This window comes from Aotus nancymaae, unplaced genomic scaffold (assembly GCF_030222135.1).
Source record: "Aotus nancymaae isolate 86718 unplaced genomic scaffold, 86718_ANA_hifiasm-v0.15.2.pri h1tg000002l, whole genome shotgun sequence".
NCBI lineage: Eukaryota > Metazoa > Chordata > Mammalia > Primates > Aotidae > Aotus > Aotus nancymaae.
In genome coordinates, this window is record NW_026988413.1 from 23,131,739 (window position 1) to 23,148,456 (window position 16,718).

Sequence of the window (16,718 nt, forward strand, 5' to 3'; positions counted from 1 at the left end):
TATTACACAGCATGATAAGAAGACAGATGGAGTTTCTAACTTAGAAAATACTTGCAAAACAAAAATAGAGAGTGGCAAATTACAGAAATGTTTTACTGCAACTAAGATGGAATTCAAGAGGGAACTGTACAATAATTCCATATATTTAGACATAGAAATACGCCTAAATATTGTGTTTAGGCACAAGAAAATGATCAGAAATGATCACAAGTTACTTGAAAGCATTAAAGTGCTTCCATTGAAATAAAATATGTCCAACTTGCTGGAATGGTTTAATATGAATATGGCATGAAATACATTAGTGGCTCTGATGTAGTAGAAAGAAAATTAAACTGGGAATCTGAAGACCTGTTCTGTCCCAGTTTGGCACAGACATGTGGTATGACCACTGAGGCCTTAATTTCCTCATATGCAAAATAACTGAGCTAGACCAGATGATTTCCAAGATGCCTAACAATAATTTAAGAAAGAAAGAAATAAATAATTGTATGATTAATACTGCAATTTCCAAACCAATTCTGGCAACGCAAATTATGAGATTTATTTGCCCTAAAAATCAGAAGAACGTTTAACTTTGTGGCTGCTCAGACTGAAAAAGACTAGGGCATGGTTTTTCTTCCTCTTATTATTCATGTATGTGGACTTAGCAAGAAGTTCGGCAACAGGAACTGAGAGAGCTGGAGTGGGTAAGCCCTACTCTAAGGCTCACATTCACAAAAGCCAACAGCCAAATCATCATCCAAGAAAGCGAACTTGTGCCTGACCAGGGCTCCTAATCCTACTAGATTTGGGTGTCCCTGACTCACAGATTGGGATCGTCACAGGCTCAAAAATCTTGAAAATCCAGACACAGAGAAGTACAAGGCCATAGAAATGTTTTTGGATGGATTATAGTACTCCATAGAGAAAATAGTCGTTATTTAATTTCTGAAGAGAGTATAAAAGAAGAATGAAGCTTAGACTGAAGCACAGGGGCTTCACTTAAAAAAAAAAAACAACGAAATAAGACTTACTAGATGGTAAGGAGCAGGATATATAATCAAGGGAGTTGTAGAATCTCTTCTTTTATCCCAGAGATTTTTACAGAATCCAAGATAGAGAGAAGAGCCTCCCTAAGGAAGCAATGGAGACAAAATAAGCCCTTGAGCCTCCTTTGAATTCTGTGTAGTCTATTTTTAAAAACAACCCATCTTTAAAACAAAAGGTTACTCTGCAAAAGAAAGTCATTAATGTTAACTGAAAAATAGTCTAACAATTTTTATGTAGGCCATATTTTGTTCTGAGAATTTTCTTAATGATAACAGTTTTGGAGTCTTTGTTTAGGGATCTTACAAACAGCAGACATTACAAAGAGTAGGCATTATTTGTGCCTTTATTACATGGCTGAAATTGTGATTAATGCAGGAAAATATGTAGAAACTTAGATCCTGAATTCCAAAGGCTAAATATAATCCTGCTCACCTTCCTTGTACTGAAAGCACATCTGTTAAAGCAGGTCCTGAATGTAAGGGTCTTCTAGGGGTAAGGGTAGGAGACTGAGACCGAGGTGGGGGTCAAGGGAAAGGAGGGAGGGAGCAGGTGTGTAAGCATGCCTGGGACCTGATGGTATTTTGGGAACCTCTGGATCTAGCCACTCCTGAAGTCCTCTGATTTATCAGTTGTATGAGTCAATGCATTCTTTTCCTTCAATTAACTCTGTGACTTTCAACTGAAAGAATCTTAAGTAGAACCAGTGTCAGAAAGACTGAGGGGAGAATACCGGAGGAGATGGAACAGGGAACCACAGACTGTGTGGTAGGACAAATGCAAGAGTGGTACCTTTGGTGTGGTCAGGAGCTAGATAAGACTAGGAGACTTTTTTATGGCTAAAGGAGACAGAGTAACATATAGGCAAATACTAAACGAGATGAAAAAATTACCTTAGGAAAAAAATCATCAGTTCTAATCTCCTGTACAATGTAGAGCTAGCCATGCTCCACCACTAAAATGTGGCACTTTTTTCTCTACTTTCTTCTAAATGTAATACCTGATATGAAATGTTCAGGTGGATGAGAATACTATTGTTCTATCCAAAGAGATATTCTACTCTGAAAATAATTTTGTGCAAACTTCTTCCACCTTATCACAGTGATAGCTTCTTAAGCTTAATAAAACATGGCATTTACCATACGAAATAGTTAACAGAATGTAGAACAAGAAATAAACCAAAGATCTTCTTATCTTGGCTTCTTCCCATCCTGCTGAGCATTTTCCTCATGTTCTCTATCTAATCTCTGGACTTGGAAATACTTTTGTGGCAGTAATCATTTGGTTCACTTTTCAAAAAAAAATTAATAAAAAGCTCTCCCCTTGTTCTCTTTCTAGAGTCAGCCTGACATACAGCAACCAAAATAAGCCATTATCAGAGAATCCCCTGCTTTGTTCAAATTATAAACATCAATGGGCATCTCTCTTGGAAATTCAAAGAGCAGGCAAGTGGGGGTGAGCCAGGCTTGCTGTTAGCAAGATAAACCAAGCTTGTTTGATGCTTTGTTTTAGCAAAGACACCACAAGTAGTGATTACAGTTCACTTGGGTTTTGCACTGATCCTCAAAATGCTGACAGTTACTTTAGTCACTCACTGAGTGGAATAATCACCCTGCAAGGAACTGAGAGGGTACAACTTATATTATAAAATGGAACTGAGCACATGAGGCAAAGTATTAACAGGCGTGGTAGAAGAGATCTTTGTCAGAATAAGAGAGATGATTATAGGCATGAATTAGACATCAACTTTACTGGGTACTTTCAGTGACATGAACACAACAGCTAAATTGTGCAATTATAAAGTTAAGCATAACTCAGAATGCATCTTTCTCCTCTTGAAAACAGTTGATACCAGGTTAGCATGTGTGAATCACTCAGTGGTTTGCCACAGAGGTTATGTACTATCTTGCTGTGTGAAGAAGCCCTTTTAGAATGGACAGAATAGAAATCCAGAATGCTGTGTCATTAGAAATAAGAGACTGTAGCATTAAATATTAGACAGTAATGACATACTAAATGAGAGCACCCATTCCAAATATTACTAAATAACCTAACTTAGCAGCTCTACATTTGCAAGTTAAAGGAACCAGGAAAAGAGGCAAGTGGTCCCTTTTTTAGAGCTGTTCATTTTGCAATTAGCAAGGAAAACATCACTTCTTTCTGACTTTTTCTAGAGGGGAGAAGGGAACAGAGTGGGTTTGGGAGATAAAATGGATAATTTAAACTGCTGCTTGTAATAGAACTGCCTGATATTATGGGATTACAAAGCTGAAGGGGCCTTTAAGGATACCTCCTTTTGCAGAATCTGCTCAAAAGTAATACCGTGCCCAAACTATCCTTAATTGGTGGACACATTTTCTATTCTTATAGATTTCTGAGAATAAACTTGTATAATTTTATCATCAGATAAAAAGCAGTCTTTTAGAGTTGGGCATGGTGGTGTGTGCTTGTAGTCCCAGCTACTTGGGAGGCTGAGATGGGAGGATCACCTAAGGTCAGAAGTTCAAGACTAGCTTGGGTAATATAGCACGACTGTCTCAAAATAAGTAATATTTTTAATAAAAGACATAAGAATAAAAGTATAAATATGCAGTAATATTTTTAAAAGATTTATAGTGAAGATTCTATGATCTCCCTCAGAAGCCCACTCCTTCAGTCCCTTCTTCCTACCCTGCACTGGCCCTAGGGATAGGCACTCAAGGGGCCTCATCAGCATGAGGCCATACATGTAGTGAGCACTCAAGGGGCTAAATCTGCCTTTTGGCCTGGATGTGGTGGCTCACATCTGTAATCCCAGCACTTTGGGAGGCCGAGGTGGGTGGATCGCTTGAGCCCACGAGTTTGAGAGCAGCCTAGCCAACATGATGAAACCCCATCTCTACTAAAACACAAAGCCAGGTGTGGTGGCGCCACTTGTAATCCCAGCTACTCGGGAGGCTGAGGCATGAGAATCGCTTGAACCCAGGAGGCAGAGGTTGCAGTGAGCTGAGATTGTAGCACTGCCCTCCAGCCTGGGCAACACAGTGAGACTGTCTCAATAAATAAATAAATAATAAATCTGCCTTTTCCTTTATGCCTTCTTCATATCATGTTTTCTTTGTCTCTATTTTAACTGTGCTATACATATTCCTGAAGTAATGCTTTAAATATAATTTTATAGTTATTAAAATTTATGTGCCCTAAAGTTTTCAAATTATTTTTCTCTAAGTCATTGGTCCTTGATAGAAAAACAGGTTTCCCCTAATTTCATATTCTATTCCTTAATTTCCTTGAAATCTGTAATTGTTATCTCTTAGCCATCTTTTTCCAGAATACTTGTTGTCTTCATTGTCTCTATTTTCCAGCACCTTAATCACTTCTATGACTCTAATAAAAAGATTAGCTTTATATCAAGTTAAAATGAGGATGTCAGCCGTGTGCACAGCCCTGAGCTCTGAGACAGTTTTTGCCCTTGAGAAGCTGTTGTAAGGAGGAAAAAAGGTATTGCTTTCTGTTCTTGAGACATTGTGACTCAATCTTAGATGAATTTATGTTTCTAAGGCATAATATCAAGCTATGTCAACATGGGCCTTCCTGGCTTCCCATATTCCACACAGGGAAACCAAGATTTGTTCCTTTCCCAGAATCACAAAGTAGGAGAGGTGCAACGCAAACAGAATTCTAACCAGGATCTTCTGGCAACTTGGGACACGCCCCTATATGGTGACCAGTGTACACTCTCGCCTTTCAATGAAAGCATTCAGTCTAGTTCCTCAGCTGTCCCCACGACAGCTTCCCACTGGATACTTACTCTGGGATGTGGAAAGATTGGAGAAAGCTGACTTTGTTCGACCTGCCAACCATTCCAAGCTTTCATGCATGTTGGCCAAGGCTTTGAGGTCACTGACGTCACGAAGGATGTCTTGTGGAGGGATTAATTTATCACCCAGGTTCCCAATAAGAACTTCAGACTCCTTGCCAAAAGCTGCCCTGAAAAGCAAATTGGAAACACACTTCATATATAGCATGGAAAAGGTAGGACTGGGTAACACTGATTTAGGCACGACCAGCACAAGGACTGATATAATCACTATTTTACAGCACACTCTTTTTCCTAGGTTTAACTTTGTGAGACAACTATCACATGCCTGTGTAACATTATTCTAGTAGGGGAAAGAGTTCTCGGAAGAAGAAACAAGAGACTCCGATGATTGTGCCTTCAACAGGGACCAGTATGGGCCTGATTTATACAGTGATAGTCAGTCCCTGGGGACGGCGTCTATACTGCTCTCCTGTTTGTTTTTTTCCTTGCCTCTTTTCATGCTATAGAAGTTGATAAACAGCTTAGGGTGTTAAATATGTACATGGTTTAAAGCTTATTGTAGTGAAAATAAAACAACCACGTTAATCTGACACCTAGAAAATATTGAATCATGTTCAAAAGCAAAGAAGACTCAGCCTCGTTAAGATAGTAGGTTATAATTGAGATGGATGACAGGCTTCATTCATTTATTTATTCACTTCGTTGTTCTAAAAAGGATCCAACACAATAAAGTATAAGTATTAAGGCATTTAGCATTTAGAAAGAGAAACCAAATAAAAAAATCAATGCTGGGATCCTTCTCCAGACTGGAAAAATATAATTGAGTGGGTTTCACACAGAGCCCAATGTCTTCAAAATGTTTTGCAGGGGGAAGGGAGGGGTTGAAAAAATCAAATTACAGGGGTTGAAAATCAAGTTACAAAGGATGGAGCTGGAAGGGACCTGAGATCATATAGCTCAGCCACTGCGGAGATGAAGTGGAGGCTCCAACAGTCAACTGTTCTGCCTACATGACACATGAGCAGCAAAGCTGGGACTCGGGCTGGCTAATTTCTACAGGTTTCTTTCCCTTTAAAAAGGAAGAGAGCTAAAATTAGAAAAGATGACTGAGAATGTTAGGGAAAAAAATCACGGCTTTTCAGGAAAGTTACACACAGGTGAGTAAGCAGAGCTGATGCTGGAGGTTGGAATAGGCACCTGGAGAGTTTTCTGTAAGTCCCAAGGCTTTTAAAATCCAACACACCTTAAGTGAGAAGAAGCAAGAGCTTAATTTAACTAGAACAAGCCAAACTAAGTTTTGAGTGTGCAGTGATTAATAACAATTGTTGACATATAGTCAGAAAGATGCTTAATTGACACATAGGCGTTTAGCGCCCAGCACTACAACAGATGCCCAATGTTGAAAGAAACAACTGCTGTGAATCAAATGCTTATCTAAAATGTTTATGCTATTAAGTAGTGAGTCATGACTAGCTTCCTTATTTTAGCATAGGGTTATCTTTTTTAAAGGAAAAATCACAGTTGATGTTGAGGCAATGAAGAGCAGTGAACTGAGCACATGGAATGTGGGTATGCACCAATCTGATCTAAGGGGCTTGGAAAAGGTCTTGGGGTGGGCCCTGAATTCTGCATTTCTAACGGATTTCCAGGTGATGCCCAGGCTGCTTGTCTGAGAAGCATGTTCTCCTTGAATGGCAAGCATGGAATACAGACTTCAAAGTGAGATAAACCCGGGTCTGAATACTGAATCTGCCACTTGCTTGTTGTGTGACACTGCTTAACTTCCCAGGCATTATTATCTGGGGGTAAAAGAACTGACCTGATATGAAGTAATGTAAGGATTAGATGTGATTCTTAAAGCTTTTCATTGGGAAAATTTCAATAACTATGTAAAACTAGAAAGAACAGTATAACAACCTCCCATGTAACTCTCTCCCAGCTCCAACTATTAGCAACTCATGGACTCCATTATTCCATTTATCCTTATTTACGCCTCCCCATCACCACTTTAGAATATTTTGAAGCAAATCATTCAGGTGATAACACAGTGCAAACAGTTTTCACTTGGTAAAGCTACTGTTGTCATTATTATTCTTAGGTCTGTTGAGATGTAGTTTGATGAGTTTGAGTCTGTAGTTTATTTAGCGTCGACCCAAGGTATGGGATAATGAATGGATTTAAGTAGTTAAGAGTAAGCAGGAAGAAATATGTTACATATCAAGGGCTAGTTTTACAAATAGAACCTTGTAATACCAGAGTGTCTCACAGTCCAGACTTTTATCAGCATCTTCAAGAAGTTAATTATTGTGACAGAAACCATTAGTTGCCTACCCAGTACCCATTATCCCATGTGTTCTTGGTAAAAGAACCCTGATGTTGTTGGGGTCAGTAATGTGCCCAACTTGAAATGAAACAAAACAAAAAACCCCACTAAATTTTCCTGCCCTTCTTGCAGATGTGGTGGCCAGTGAGATGTAAACTGCAATCAGTAGATGGGCTTCGAGGAAGCCCTCTCAGTTGGCAGAGACCTCTTTTGCCTTCTCTCTTTCTGGAGCGAAGCCATGGCAACTGCGGCTGCAGAAGCTCTTCTCAAACACCAGGGGACCCTGAGTACAGAAGCTGGTGCTAAGAGTCCTGGAGCCCGAAGACAATGGGGCGATGGTGCACTGATGCCCTCATGGAGCAACAATGCAATCCCAGACAATAAGAAGGCTTTTGAGCTTCATGTCATAGCAGAGAAAAATGAAACCCTACTTGTTTAAGCCACGGCTATTTCAAGTTTCTGTTAGTAGCTGCTAAATGCAATTTTTAGCTGACTCATTTATCTAATTAGCATACGAGATGTCACCCTAAGAAAATTTTCTCTGAATTTGGATAGCTCTAAAATCTACTTACTAGGAAAAGCAAAACAATGTCTCCTTTGTGATTCAAGCCCAGAACACATTTAAAGTATTTCCCCTTGGCTGTCACTCGGTCAGGTTGTAAATATTTAGTTTTCTTAATCTGCCCTTATATATCAACTCTTCCAGCCCCTTAATCATCTGTGATAGATATAACAAAAAATGCCTCTGAGCTGGGTGGTGAAAAATCAACAGGGGAGGCAAATGGCTTTGAAAACCAGGCTTGGAGCCATTTTTATGCAGATGAGGTGGAATCCTAGGTGGAATGTGACAATCAAGACAAATGTATTTATGTAGAAGTCTAATCTGCTTGAGTGGGGATCTTGGGCCCTGGGTAAGTCTGCCTTGTGCTGCCAGGGCTTGATGCCTATCCCATTTCCCTCTGGCTCACCGGAATTTGCTTAACCTCCTCAGACAGGAGAGCAATAGACAGAGAAAAATACAAACTGCCTCATGTTGAATACATAGCAGACATCTCATTTGACAGGAATCCATAATCACCCCCTAACAACCTGAAAAGAGCACAGAAACTATGACACAGAGAAGAAGTGATTGACAGCTATAACCATTTCACACAAAAAATCATTCCTTCGAGGATTTGTGTGTGTCAAAGAGCTTGGTGGAAGGTTTTATGTGTTAGAATAACCTTAAAGGGATGGCTTTGGCTGCTTGACTACAGATTTTTTCTAAACCCTCTGATTTATTAAATTATGATCTATCTACACTATGGAAAACTATGAAGTCATTAGGAATTATGCATATAAAAACCTTGATAACATAGAAGAATGTTTGGTATAGCTTATTTTTCATTATGATATGCAGCTGTGTGAAATAAACTTACACAACTATATGTACTGTATGATATTAAGAAAATAATTAAATATATGAACCACAAAAAGGCTGGAGGTCTACATGCCAAAATGTCAACTGTAGGATTGTATCATACTTTGTGATTTTCTATACTGTCCATATATTCTCCAAAAAACAAGTTTAAGTTTTAGTGAAGAGAAAAATGGAACATCTCACCACGTATGAGAGAACTTTCAAGTGGGCACGTCAGGAATCCCAGCACATAAAACTGGAGGACATGGGTATTAGTTACTTGTGCCAAAGTGGGAGGTAGTGGGTGCACTGGCCTGAAGCTGGTCTGGACTGCTGGCTCCAGGCTTGTGGAAGACAGAGTCATTGTCCCCTGCAGAGGACCTCACAGCCAAAATGGCTGCTACCTGGCAACTGGACAGTATTATTTCCTCTTTCTAGGACTGAATTTTAAATACCCTTCATCTTCTGCTTATTATGACAACACATTATTTAATGAAGACACTATGTATTTTTGAATGAAACAGGCAGCAAATTAACATTGTCTTCAGAAGGTGAAGTAATAGAAACTCAGAAGTAACAGGTGCTCAGTAATTGCTCAAAGATGATCAGACACAGCTAGGAGCAGAAATCAGAACTCAAAACATGAGTGTTTTGGGTACTGGATCCCATCTGAGGACTTGACTTTCTAATCAGTTGGCCAACCGGCTCCCATAGAAGCCTATGAAACTAAAGAAGAATGTTAAACCTGTTAAGCTGAATTTTTACCACACAATTATTTATAATCTGTAAAGAGCTCTATCTGACAAGAATTCATTTAAGATAATTTTGCCAAGAGTGTTAAACCTATTTAACTTAATTTTACCACACAATTATAATCTTTAAAAAGGTCTATCTGACAAGAATTCATTTAAGGAAATTTTGCCAAAGATGCTCAAAATTGTCTCCATTTAGTCTTTAAAGAATTCTGTTATCTACTGAAAGGAAAGAAAAAAAGAAAAAAAACCCTGCACTTTCAGCAGACCTGATACAATTATGAAGGAAACATCACAAATAGTTTAAAGGATTAATCTGCAGACCTGTGCTGTATCTGATCACCTAATGTATATATATGTATACATTACTCAGACCTGTCCCTCTCTCCTGGCCCTGTCCCCCAAATCTTCCACCATCACCACTTCCGATTGCCAAGCCTAGACCTAAGATAACTAACTGCCCTAAGAGCCTAGGAAATGCTGCCTGCAAAGTCGGTTCCCCTATGATAAAGAACAAAGCAGGGGAAAGGCCAAGACTGACTCCAATTACCAAGCCTATTTGACAACAGTGGTAATTTGTTACAAGACTGCAACATAAAACTAGTACATACAGTAATGATATGGGTACATAAGAGTAGGTCTTCATTCTTGGGAAATGCATGCTAAAGAGTTTAAGAATCAAGGTCATTATTTCTGTAGCCTACTTTGGAATGGTTTGGTAAGAGGGAAGTATGTGTATATATTTGGAGAGAGAAAAGAGTGAGTATAGCAGGATGTCAGTGGTCAGGAAATCTGTCAGTATGTGGTACATTCGCATTCATTGCACTGTTGTTTCAACTTTTCTGTGGGTTTAATATTTTTCAAATTTCTAAAATAACAACAAAGAGTTAAGCTCAGGGAACAAATAAGAAGTGAGAAAAAGAATTTTTGGGGGGCTATTCAAAATCAGCATCTCTCCTACTCCTGTCTAAAAGAGTTCCTACGATGGAGAACTCCTGGGAATCACTTCCTAGATAGACCCCTTGACAGTGCTCTTTTCTTCCAAGCCTACCACGCTTTCTGGAAATGAAGGTTTTATACAAAATACAACATGTACGACAAGAAGTTAATGCACCAATTACAAACTTAAGCAATATTACTAAAGCAATCAGAATCCCTGCAAACTGTCTCTGCCATTTTAATTTCAGATCTGGAGAGATAAAATTTAGAATGTCAGTCAGTTACGTTTTGACATGTTCAATTCAGGAACGCATAAATGCAGTTTCTTCTGTCAGTCTATCTTTCTGTCCTTGTGTGTTTCGGACTGGTTTATGTGTTGTGTTCTTATGGGCGAGCACAGAAAAACTGTTACGCATAATTTAGCCTCTTCCAGAAGAAACAAGGTTAGAGTTACCAAGGCTATAGTAGAGGCAAAGGTCTAGAGTATAAATTGCAGACACCATTCTGTTAAGGCAGCTTGGCCACCATGCAGGCTCCTAATCTAAAGAAAGACACAAACACATCATTCTTACAGAGGCTGGGGTGGTGGCAAAACACCAGGATTCAAACAGCTTCTCCAATTAGAGGCCAAGATCTTAATCACAGGTCAAGGTGTCTGATAAGTCCAAATGCATTAGTATGAGAGATTTATTATGTTAAAAAAAAAAAAACTGTTCCTATTTGACTCAGATCTATAAAATGTGTATGAGAAGAAATTCTTTAAAATTTCTCTGTAATTATACTTTTAGTTTAAGTTACAATTTTTCTTTCCTAGCAGCATAACTTGTTCTTTTGCCTATATTGTTAACAATATATTCTATATATTAAATAGTTAACTTTTTGATTTCTGAATAATTTTCAATTGACAATATAAAACTGCAGCTCAGAATTTGGGCAAACAATTAAGTATTTGTACTCCATACTCTGAGATAACTCCTACACTATTTTTTCTCTTAGTAGCATATGAATACAGAATACACTCATTCACCAAGTATTTATTAAGCCACTATTGTGTGACTCATTTGATGCCTGTCATTCAACACTTAAATTCTAGAACAATAAAACTGGCTGGGCACTCTGGCCAGTAACCTTATGCCTTTGATATCAGTGTTGAATCCTGAGTTTATCTAAGAACTTGATGCTTTCACAGGCAGCCTTTGGTTCTATGACAATGTTTTTCTGGAAACCTCACTGGAAAATAGTAATTATAAAATAATTGACCAAATTTTCTTTTAAAACAGCTTTACAATTGAAAGTTGTGTTTCTGACACATCAAATAAATGATAAATAATTGAAAAAAAAAAGCCATAAATGTAAACTAGAACCTGAAGTAGTAACTAAAAATGGAACAATCATATTCAAAGTTCCACAAAATGGGTAGAATATACTAGGTGATTACACAAGGGTTTCCAATCTACTCTGAAGCATAAATATATGACTTAAAAACATAAGCTTTACTGGATGTTAAATATGACCTAATAAGCTAGTCAAAACAAATAAATACACAAAAAAACATACACAAACACAAACATCAGTTAAGAAAAAAATAGCCAGTAAGTTGGAGACTCACAGGTTGTCGTTTACAGAGGAAGAGCTGGAGGTGCAGAGGAGGAAGGGACAAACGGGGAGTTAGTGGCACGAGGGGGCAGGAACCCAAGTCTCAGTCTCAGGATTTCTCCACATTTTGTATCCCCGTTTTTGGTGCCAAGCAGATGAGTATACTGATACATCAGTGGGTAAAGACAGTGAAAAAATTGACACAAGAAACTAAGCAAAAAGCTAACTGCAAAGCAGCATGCTACTTTGAGTCTTACGGCACAAGCTCAGAGTTATGATATGTAGACTCGGAACACTATTGCATGGTAATGCTCTAGAGCTTGTAAAAAGAATGAATCTTTCTTTAGCTAAGCCATTCAAATAAGCCTGGTCACTAACTTTGCTTCACAGATATTGTCAAGCAACACTAGGTGTAAACAATTAGGTACATGTTTTTTAATTTAGATGCTAGGACTTCCATATGTATGCAGTTTTTCTGCCAGGAGTCACTGTATAATAGGCATTATACAGTGCATAATTATATTAATTACTTTCCATAAAGAATTCCTGAACTTCAAAATAGATTATCAGGTGACAGGAGTAAAATAACCAATAATCACTTAAGTTGAACATATAATACTCTGGTTTTTCAACTACTGAGAATGAGTATATGTTTAAAAGCCATCTTTCATACAGCACTGAACTCCTTCCCCTGAGTATACCAGCTTATTGATTATCCTGGTTATTTCTCAAATTGCCATACGATTTCCTCTTGAAGAATTTAAATCTGTTCAGAGCAGAGACATTAAACAATTCATCTCAGGCAAGAGCAACAAGGTATCAGTTAAGGTAGCTCTCTTGAAACAGAGAAGGGAAGGGATGAGGAATGAGTAAGGGAGGGGGTTTTAGGAGAAAGGAAGAGAGAGATGTGAGCCTTGGCAGGGGCAAAATGAGATACACATGAACACAAAGAAGGGAGCAGTAGATATGGGGGCTACTTGAGGGTGAAGTGTAGGAGGAGGGTTAGAATCAAAACAATACCCATCGGGTACTATGCTTGTTAACTGGGTGATGAAATATTCTGTATGCTAAATCCCCATAATATGCAATTTACCCACGTAACAGACCTTCATACATACCCCCGAATCTAAAATAAAAGTTGGAAAAAAAAAAAAAGAGATACTATACAGAAGAGTAAATGCTTTGTGTAAAATTGGCAAAAAAGTGAAAACGGCTTAAGATGATCCATTTTTTTTTCTGGGATACAAGTGTTAAAACGACAGTGTTTGCGGAGCAATAGGGAGCTATCGGAGCAGTCACAGGGTCAGAGGATGTGTGGGTAATTCTTTTAAAAGCAAACAACAATTTTAAACCAAAGGAATAATTACCCATGGTTAAATAACCTATATTAATGAGTAGTGACCCCACTGTCCTACCACTCCCTAATCTCAGTCCTGTGCCCCAGAAACAACCACATATCACTGTTTAAAAAGGTACTACTGCTTCTAAATTATTCCAGTGATGTTCGCCATCTCTCTAAAGAATCTGTTGAAATGGCTACTTGTTGATGTTCATTTTAGACATTGTGTTCTGACCTCTTGCTTGACGGTTAGGCGAGGATCCCCTCCCCTGAGCTCCAATTCCATCCCCCTCCTCTTTCTAATGTAGTTGTAGTATGCTTTTTAGTTCTCTGGTCTCTTCTGTGTAGGTTTATCCATATTTTTCCCTCCAGCAGTAGCACTCACCACACTATTAAGGGTCTGCTTACTTGTTTGACTCACCCACAGACTGTGAGCAAGGGAAGCAGGGTGGGTTGTGGAGGGGGAGAGGGTTTCTGGGAGGACATGCTTGGAGGAGTTGATACCTGAGCTGAATCTTGATGGCAAAGATGAAGAAAGAGGACGGTGAACTAGGAAGCTGAAAAAGTTCAACAGGGAGAGAAAGACAGATGTGAGGAGGCAAGTGGTCCTTCATCCCCTGGCAGGGAATTTCAGCTTGCAGCAGAAAACAGGCATCAGCAGAAACAGAGCAGGGCTAAGCCTACAGCAGGCACAGGGCTTTCAGCAGTGGTTCTGGTTGGTCTCACTGCTTGCTCTTGTCTTGGGAACATGCCTGCCTGCAATCTACCTAGGCTTGATCACAGACATCCTGCCCATCACCGCAATGGCACAAGCGACCACTGCCAGCCTTACTTTTTCAAGGGCTAAGTGGGACAACCTTGGAAGAATTGCATTTTTTTTCTTTTATTGAGCCTCAACTGAAAGAGGAATGGTATTAAATGTCCAGCTTAATGAAAAAAATTAAATAATTATATCTGAAATTAAACAAAAAAATTAAATGTGGACAAATTAGTGACACTTTAATGATACTAACAGATAATTATAATTCTCAAATAATTGTCCAAATACATTAGCATTAATGTGATGTGTAGGGAAGATTTTAAATTTTATTTGTTTTTTCCCATTTACTGCCAATCGTATGCTAACAAGAATTGTATCATTTTCATATAATAACGAAATGGCTAATTCGATCATCTTGCACATTAATTGATATGTTTGCAGCTGAGTCTCCAGCTAATGACCTGTCTTTTTTGTTTAGTTTTGAGATTTAAGTCAGCTTCTCATCCAGACTTGCCTGGCAGTGTCCTACATCCATCTATGACCTTCGTCTCATTTAACTAGGGAAAAGAAAATATTTTAGTAAAGCATTTTCTACTCTTGCACTTATTTAATATATTCATGTTTTCTGATTTATCTTTCTTTTTACAATTATATTTAAGAAGTCATATTAAGCCTCCAGAGATAATGAAATAAATGTCTCTACTTTATGAACATAAATATGAACATTTTGTTTAAGAGAGCTGATGTCTTCCTTGCCTGCATCGCTCCTTTCATTTACTCCTTCACACTTATCTAAAGATTCTTCATAGCTATAGTTATCTGGAACCTTTTAACAGCTGTTGCTTATATTACATTGAGAACCTTTCAAATTTCCAACCAGAACTTTTCTGAAAATCATTTATGCTCTACTTTATTCATATAATTTCCACATCTAAACACATTCCTAGCCCTGCTAGATTTCCGCTTCTCTTAGAATTGTTTAATCTGAATTGGATGAAAAAAATTGAAGAGGTATAAAGACCTACTAAGGACAAAAACAAAACAAACTAGTTAATGATAGTGCTGAGGACCAGAATGTAGGCCAGTGAGTTTCCAAAGGGAATTTCTTACTATGTATATAACTTTTAGAGAGTTCACTGAAGGCTGAGGTCTCCTCATTTTTTATTTTATTTTTTTACATTGTATTCCTTTCATTTGAGGAGTGGCTCATCCTTCTCATTCATTCAACGTTTACTGAGGACCTATGCTAAGAGGATTCCACAGAAGAAAAGTAAGAGTTGCAAACTCAATTTTGGCTTTTATTCCTTTTTCACTAAACCTTTAATATATGACTCATGCCAAATAAAAACTTAAGATCAACTGCCTTGCTTGCTGGAAATTAATATTTTGCTGTTAATCATGTTGACTTCCTAATTTCATAAAACCACAAAAGGTAGTCATAATAAACATACCACTCATTTGATTCTCCAGACAGAAAGTTATTTTCTAAATAACTCAATAACAAAAAATAGCTATAAAATGTCCTTTAGCCTCTCTTCCCTATTCAGGACTGCATCACCCTCTACCCTAAACTTAATGTAATTTATTTTATATCATTTTTATATCTCATTCCCCCATCTTCTTTTTAACAATGATTACTACTTTTTCTTTGGATTGATTAGTCAAACATATAACTCAGAGGAAAATAAGACAGGCAGTTTTAAAGCACCTATGTTCAACATATTATTTTTCCCCCAAATATAGCTGGATATTCTGTTTAGTAACCTGTTATTGGAAGGGAGGGAACCTATAACAATATAATACATTAGGTATAACATAATGAATACCAATGATAACAAAATCTAGAGTCAAAATGCTTACGTGATAAACGTCTGTGACATTAGCATAAAATGACTCAAATATCAGTCAAGATTATGATGATCAATGAAAATGAAGGAACAGTTCAAATGTTAAAAACCACAAATTCCTGATCCATTTTAGGCTGGTCAGTCATAGTGTGGTGGCTCTGGAAAGCAGATTACCTAAAGTCAAATTCTAGCCCTGTCACTTAGTGGCTCGGTGAACTTGGGGAAGTCACTTACTTCCTCTGCACCTCAGTTTCCTCATATGTTGAGTAGGAATAATAATTCCTGAAAATTTGTACTGCTGCTGTACAGTATCAGCCACTGAAAACTTACTGCTGTGACTGCTGGAACAGACTGCACAATCTTAATTCTTTATCGTGCATCTTTCAAGACTAATCTGGAGATTTTATATGTTGCTTGACTTTTATCACTTGAAAATTCTGCTCCAGGTCCTACCAATCACACCTATCCACTTAAGGATTTTCAAACTCAGCTCTAGAGAACAGATTCTTCTACTTTCATTCAGGGTATGAATGAAATGGGGGTAACAATTGGGGTGGGCTGTTTTTCTAATACACATGGCCTCCCTAGCTCCTTCTCTGTTCCCTTTGCTTCCCCCAACACCTTATCCCTCTCTTAATTACATCTCCAGAAAGCAGGAATGCCTTTTATCAGCACATACTCATTGATCTCAAAAGGATAAATATATACATAGATATGGCAGGTGCAAAGACAATGGGTTAGAAAGCCTGCTTTCAGCTTCTTTGGGAATAAAAGGATATTTTCTATTTTTCTTTTTTCTATGAAAGCCCTTGCTTGACCTATTTTTTCCCCCTCCATTCAAAGTTAAGCCTGGAAATAATACATTTTATTTTTTAGTTAAAAAACAAGAGTAGAAAAGAGCCTCATTTAGTAATGAAGGGAACACATAACCTTTA

At 38.0% G+C, this 16,718-nt stretch overlaps 1 protein-coding gene across 1 annotated transcript in view; it reads right to left on the reverse strand.

The window, feature by feature from the left end:
• Positions 1-16,718, reverse strand: part of EXOC4 (exocyst complex component 4) — an 819,820-nt gene that overhangs the window by 118,130 nt on the left and 684,972 nt on the right. Inside the window, exon 14 of the mRNA XM_012473980.2 lies at positions 4,817-4,995. Coding sequence (XP_012329403.1) covers positions 4,817-4,995 — 179 coding nt within the window. The remainder of the gene's footprint in view (positions 1-4,816; positions 4,996-16,718) is intronic.